This window comes from Notolepis coatsorum (genome assembly GCF_963971535.1).
Source record: "Notolepis coatsorum genome assembly, chromosome: 17".
NCBI lineage: Eukaryota > Metazoa > Chordata > Actinopteri > Aulopiformes > Paralepididae > Notolepis > Notolepis coatsorum.
In genome coordinates this window covers 23181340-23188864 of record NC_140181.1, presented here as the reverse complement: position 1 = coordinate 23188864, position 7525 = coordinate 23181340, and the positions used below count along the sequence as shown (strand labels likewise).

Sequence of the window (7525 nt, the reverse complement as noted above, 5' to 3'; positions counted from 1 at the left end):
CTTCAACATTCCTGGCCTAAGTCGGGGACTCAGCTGGACCCAGCTCTGCTGCGTCCTCACTACCAGGTGGCCGTGTACATCCACTCCCATAAAGCAGGGATAATCCACCCTGCTACATAAACATGGACATTGTGCCACTTACTTGTCAACCCCCCCACCCCGGGCCCTGTAGAGCGGAGGAGTCTCACTGCACAGTATACCAGGTCAAGGACCTTGAAGCGGATTTGTATGGCAATGGGAAGCCAGTGCAGCTCTCACTGTTACAGTAAGACACACATGAAGCAGACTTATACGTGATAACAACAGTTCCATGTGTGCTCACTTTAGACAAACACTCACCTTAACACGCTACACACACTTTAACACTACATTATATTTATCTATTTATTAAAGAGATTTGCACTACATTCATACCTCATTTGCATTTGCACCTTACCTTCAAGTTTTGTACCTCATGTGTCTGCATTTGTACCTCATTGTCTGCATTTTTACTCATTGTACTTAGATTGTACTTAGGTTGTACTTTAGATTGTATATTGTATTTTATATAGTATATTCCTCTTTTACTTACTTTTTTACTGTATGAAGCACACTCTGTGCTCAGTCAGGGGCTCATACAGAACCAAGCATTTCACCGTAAAGTGTAAAATAAAATGTATTTTATATGTGACAAATAATGTCACTATGAATTGAAAATGGGGGACCCTGATGTAAACAAGACAAACGTCTTTCTCTGGTCTGCATCCCCTTAACAATTGTGTGTATTGAGCCGTACTGTATTGTACCCATTCTGCAATCTGTTAAATAAAGTTGTCATTCATTCATTCATTCATTCATTCATTCATTCATTCAAACAAACTTGAAACTTGAATAAGGGCCATTCTGTGGACATCACCGAACAGAAATAACACCGGGCGGCCGGGCACCTCCAACCTCTGAGACATGCCGGCTGTGGCTGAAGGGTTAATGTCTCAGTTTTACCACCCAATTTGGCAGGCCGCCAAGCATCATTATTCTCCACCCTCACAACCAAACCTGGTGTTAGTGTTCAATCCACTGTGTGAATGCAACAGGACCACAGTCAGCAGAATGAAAAAAAAAGTTACTGTAGCTTCCAATTCTAAAGGACATGTCCCACTGAAGAATAGAGAGGAAGGGGGCTGGTCTGTCTCTAAAAACAGTGTCACTGAGGGAGGGGGGACCGACCAACCGGCTGCGACATCCTGATCAGGTTTCACAAGCCACAAATATATCCTGCATGACCATTAACCAATAAGCACAGAGTGCAACCACAGTGCTGCTCTCACACAGAAGCACAGAGGAAGGAACTTGACGGCAGACATGACTCAAGGTAAGGCAATTACATTTGAAGGGCTTTCTTTACATTTTTTTAAACACTATTTTAAGTCTCATATTTGTCACCTCAGGTTCACGTGTTAAAAAATAATCCCAACCAGCAAGATGTTTATATTTTGCCTACAAAGGACTCAAGCGAACACTTTCTAAAAAATATCACATAGTGATTTCTATACCTTGATGCCAGCGCAATTATGATGTTGTTTTTGGTCAATTATATACAACTAATGATATAATTTGTTCCACTGTATGGTCTGACTTCAGTAGAGTGCATGCACAGGGTGACATGTTACTAAGTTGTGACACAGTGTTGAGTAAGAGCAGAGCGTGACATCAGAGAAGTGAGATCTACAGCTGATTTAAAGTTCAGGCTGATCCGGTGGCCTCTTTGGTAAATGATTTGCACAGGCTTGTAGCACTCATCTATCTATCTATCTATCTATCTATCTATCTATCTATCTATCTATCTATCTATCTATCTATCTATCTATCTATCTATCTATCTATCTATCTATCTATCTATCTATCTATCTATCTATCTATCTATCTATCTATCTATCTATCTATCTATCTATCTATCTATCTATCTATCTATCTATCTATCTATCTATCTATCTATCTATCTATCTATCTATCTATCTATCTATCTATCTATCTATCTATCTATCTATCTATCTATCTATCTATCTATCTATCTATGTATCTATCTATCTATCTATCTATCTATCTATCTATCTATCTATTGTATCTATCTATCTATCTATCTATCTATCTATCTATCTATCTATCTATCTATCTATCTATCTATCTATCTATCTATCTATCTATCTATCTATCTATCTATCTATCTATCTATCTATCTATCTATCTATCTATCTATCTATCTATCTATCTATCTATCTATCTATCTATCTATCTATCTATCTATCTATCTATCTATCTATCTATCTATCTATCTATCTATCTATCTATCTATCTGTCTGTCTGTCTGTCTGTCTGTCTGTCTGTCTGTCTGTCTGTCTGTCTGTCTGTCTGTCTGTATGTCTGTCTGTCTGTCTGTCTGTCTGTCTGTCTGTCTGTCTGTCTGTCTGTCTGTCTGTCTGTCTGTCTGTCTGTCTGTCTGTCTGTCTGTCTGTATGTCTGTCTGTATGTCTTTGTCCCATCTGTCTGTCTTTCCAACCAACCATCTCTCTCTCTCTCTCTCTCTCTCTCTCTCTCTCTCTCTCTCTCTCTCTCTCTCTCTCTCTCTCTCTCTCTCTCTCTGACACGCAGCGTTGGACATTGACCACTATGATCTGGAGTGTCAGACCAACAGCACCAGTCACCATACAGAGCAGTATGGAGTGGACCGTCTCATAGTGAGAAGAGGACAATCCTTCATGGTCACTTTGCATCTGAAGGCCGACAGCCAGCCATTCACCCCTGGAGCAACTAACTTCTCACTCATAGTGGAAACAGGTATACCATGCTGCTCTGGTTGCTGGCTAATTATCTGTCGTGTGTGCGTGTGCGTGTGCGTGTGCGTGTGTGTGCGTGCGTGTGTGTGTGTGTGTCTGTGTGTATCTGTGTGTGTGTGTGTGTGTGTGTGTGTGTGTGTGTGTGTGTGTGTGTGTGTGTGTGTGTGTGTGTGTGTGTGTGTGTGTGTGTGTGTGTGTGTGTGTGTGTGTGTGTGTGTGTGTGTGTGTGTGTGTGTGTGTGTGTGTGTGTGTGTGTGTGTGTGTGTGTGTCCAGAACATAAATATCCCCTCATTAACAAATTATGTTATCGTTCATTCCTTCACCCCCCTCCCTTGCTTGTTAGATCTGAACAAATCAAGCATTCACTGCACTTGTTACATCATTTATATAATACATAATTATCCCCTCATTAACAAATTCCGTTTTTGTTCATTACCTCACCCCTTCCCTTGTTAAATTAGAACAAATGAAGCACAGACTGTACTTGTTACATAATTTACATAATACACAATGTATTCCCTTATTAACAAATTACTTTTAAAAAGTACTTTATTGTTCATTGCTTCACAAAGGGAAAAATTACCAAAACTGAGAAGCTATTCATCGTGAGGGAGGGGGAGGGCTGAGCCTTTCAGCCTCAAAATAAGTTGGTCTTAAAGGGGAACTATTTTACTTTTTCTTTCACTATTTGGGCACTTTTACACAATTCCTGTGAGTCTATGGAACACCTCTGTAATATATATATTTTTTTTATTCATTGTTTTGTATTTCTAATCAAGTCCTCAAAAACAGCATTTTTCTACCTCAAGATCTCGAGCTGTTTTGAGCTGATGTGGACTGGGGTGCAGGTGCAGGTGCCTGAGGAGCCACATTAACATGCAGCGGTGACTATATGACATCACATATAGGCACATTTTCAAACGACTCAGTTCAGTGAGGGTGAATATTGTGAGAGGAGAATTGGAAGAATGCGCCAATATGAGAATTTTGAGACATAGATCATATTAATATAAGTTCACATAGCTAGGAAACAATGCTAAACACTCAAAAAGGCCATTTATAAGATAGTTCCCCTTTAATGTTTTTTGCAACAGGCTGCCTTATTTAGACTTTCAGTCCAGTCTAAGGCTTAGACTCTTCCTAAACTAAGTTTATGCTGGCCCCAGGCTTAAAGGAACACACCAACAGCCTAGCCAAAAACACCACACCAGGGTTTTAAACTAGGCTAGTGGTTCGTATCCGCTTTCATTCATTTGTGCTAAGCTAGGCTATCTTGCAGCCGGATAGCTTTCTACTGAATGCACAGAGAGGAAACTGCTATCTATCTTCTTGTCTGACTCTGGAGAAGACGGTAAGAACATTAATGATGTGTTCCTTTAATCCTCCTTCCTGCGATTACAGACTATTAATGTGATATGGCATTACATTATGGCTGACACTAATGTTATGGCGAACACTAACGGTTCAGGAGTCTTTACTTCAATATTAGATATTAGACATACTAAGCTTCAGGCCAAGGGAGATATCGGGCTTACTAGGCTTCAGATCAAGGGAGATATCAGGCTTACTAGGCTTCAGGACAAGGGAGATATTAGACTTACTAAGCTTCAGGCCAAGGGAGATATCGGGCTTACTAGGCTTCAGGCCAAGGAAGATATCAGGCTTACTAGGCTTCAGGCCAAGGAAGATATCAGGCTTACTAGGCTTCAGGACAAGGGAGATATCGGGCTTACTAGACTTCAGGACAAGGGAGATATCGGGCTTACTATGCTTCAGGCCAAGGGAGATAATAGACTTACTAGGCTTCAGGACAAGGGAGATAATGAGACTTACTAGGCTACAGGCCAAGGGAGATAATGAGACTTACTAGGCTACAGGCCAAGGGAGATAATGAGACTTACTAGGCTTCAGGACAAGGGAGATATTAGACTTACTAGGCTTCAGGACAAGGGAGATAATGAGACTTACTAGGCTTCAGGACAAGGGAGATAATAGACGTACTAGGCTACAGGCCAAGGGAGATAATGAGACTTACTAGGCTTCAGGACAAGGGAGATATTAGACTTACTAGGCTTCAGGACAAGGGAGATAATGAGACTTACTAGGCTACAGGCCAAGGGAGATAATGAGACTTACTAGGCTACAGGCCAAGGGAGATAATGAGACTTACTAGGCTACAGGCCAAGGGAGATATTAGACTTACTAGGCTTCAGACAGGTCTAGCAAATGCTCTTTCTATCCACTAAGTTCTGTGATCCATACATCCATCCACTTACGTATAAATGTCTGTTTCTCGCTCCGCAGGGCCGTTACCCAGGAAAGAATCAGACACAAAGGTTTGCTTTGATCTAAATGGCCCCCAGTCTGCTGCTGAGTGGAGCGTGTCCGCCATGAAGGGTCCCTCCGGGAACACGGTGTCTCTCTCCATCAGTTCCTCCACCAACGCTCCCATAGGCCTCTACTCTCTGACCCTGGACCAGGACGGGCAGCCGACCGAGCTGGGGGAGTTCGTCCTGCTCTTCAACGCCTGGTGCCCCGGTGAGTCACAGCACCCAAACTAAAGGGGAAGGATCATAAGCAGCACCTTATAAGTGCATTAATAATAATAATAATAATAATTTTTTATTTATAAAGCGCTTTTCAGGAAGCGCTGCTCAACGAACAATAACACTATGTAACAACCATCAAATGCACTCACAGCACACACATCCACACGCACACACTCACTTTAAACATACAACTCACTGCAGCACCCACTTTACCCACTTTAGAACACCTAAGCACACTTTATATTTATCTGTAAAGAATTTGCACTACAACCCATACCTCATTACACCTTACTGTAAATTATATTGTACCTAAATTGTACCTCATCCCACTTCTGCTTTGCACTTGTATGGTAACTCAGTTACTTCTACTCTACATAGAGCATTGTATGTATATATGTATATACTGAACATTTTTTGTCTACGTACTTGACTTCTATTTTATACTTGCTATACTTGTTTTATTATCTATCTTTGCCTAGCACAGTCTCTGGAGCGAAACAGAAAGAAGCATTTTGTATAAAAGTATTCTGTACTTCTGTATGACAACTAATAAAGAAACTTGAACTTCAGAAACTTGAGGAACCCAAAGACGTTGCATTGCGTGTGTATAGGTCACTGGTTCAATCCCCCGAACTAACAGGGCAAATTATTCTCCCTTAACAACTACCGTTACAATGCACTTAATGGGGAACACCACTTAAATAAATTATTCCACGATGTTATTTCCACGGCCTAAGACAGGCCGGTCAATATTTGTGAATATGAGCTACTCACTCTCCCAAAGCCAGAAAGCAGAGAAGTAAGAATCAAACTTGTGATGTTATCAAGTATAATGTCTGGAGCTATTCCACGATGATTGGGAGACTGATTTTGTGGACCCACAGAATGGTTGTTTTCGTTTGTATATCCAAATGAGCTTTATTCTATGGTGGTCTCAGTTCTGAACCAGAAAATGTATATGAACTCAGAACATTCCCCTGGGTGTTCTCAGTGTCATCTATCAAATCATTCCCAATTCCTTGTCTATGGAGCAGCTTCTGACCTTATACTTGATGACATCACAAATTTGAGTTTTATCACTCTTAGTTTTGGGATTTGAGAGAGACTGTCTTAGACCAGAGGAATAACGTGTGAATAACACATTGTGTCTCTGTCCTCGCTCCACCAGTCAGGACACCTGAAACCCGCCCAATTTTTCACCGTTGACTAAAAACACACTTTTTCTATCTAAAAAATATTATAAAATGCTGTGCCTATATTACTACCTACTATATGCTAATATGTCTATACTAGGCACTCAAGAGTGTAGCACTCAAGTGCAATACGGTTTGACAAACAATATCTCTTACCCATAACTGCCAGAGTTGTACCCTTTCTGCTGACTTGTTGTACAGAACTTGATCCCCTTTAACCCCCAACTGCTCATGTAGAGCTGCTCAGTGGCCAACAGCAGAATACCTTGGTGTGAATGTGTGTGTAACTCTGTGAGTATGTAGCAGGGTGTACCTGAAAAAGAGCATGTGCTCAGCAAATCTACCCTGGCTTTATAAATGGCCTTTTTCAGTGTTTAGCATTGTTTCCTAGCTATGTGGACTTTTAATTAATATTAATAGGATCTATGTCTCTAATTCTCATATTGGCGCATTCTTCCAATTCTCCTCTCACAATATTCACCCTCACTGAACTGAGTCATCTGAAAATGTGCATCATGTGATGTCAGAGATTTCTCAGCTGCATAATAATGTGGCAGTTGATGTGGCAGTTGGCACCAGGCCACACAGTGGTTGGAGCCCAGCCTCAAAACGGCTTAAGATCTTGAGGTAGAAAAATGCTGTTTTTGAGTACTTGATTAGAAATACAAAACAATTAATTTTTTTAAGAAAACCTTACAGAGGTGTTCCATAGACTCACAGGAATTGTGTAAAAGTGCCCAAATAGTGAAAGAAATAGTAAAATAGTTCCCCTTTAATGATTATTATAAGTGCGTTGTCTGTAGGCCTATGCACAAATCTAGCATTGCAATCATATTCCACAGAACTTTCCCCCAGAGTATATTAAAGCTGCAGTAGGCAATTTCTGAGAAATTAGCAGCTGCTGGTGCCTCTGGGAGTGTGTGGAAAGCCCTTGTTGCACGTGCACAGGCTTGGAAAGGGATGCAGAGC

The 7525-nt window shown here is 41.0% G+C and overlaps 1 protein-coding gene across 1 annotated transcript in view; it reads left to right on the top strand.

Moving 5' to 3' along the window:
- Nucleotides 1-1284: 1284 nt before the first annotated feature.
- LOC311243975 (protein-glutamine gamma-glutamyltransferase 2-like) overlaps nt 1285-7525 on the top strand; it is a gene marked incomplete at its 3' end in the record, with an annotated part of 24516 nt that continues 18275 nt past the window's right edge. The window contains exons 1-3 of the mRNA XM_084333383.1: nt 1285-1351; nt 2629-2814; nt 5119-5352. Of these exons, the coding sequence (XP_084189509.1) occupies nt 1342-1351; nt 2629-2814; nt 5119-5352 (430 nt within the window). The 5' untranslated portion in view covers nt 1285-1341. The remainder of the gene's footprint in view (nt 1352-2628; nt 2815-5118; nt 5353-7525) is intronic.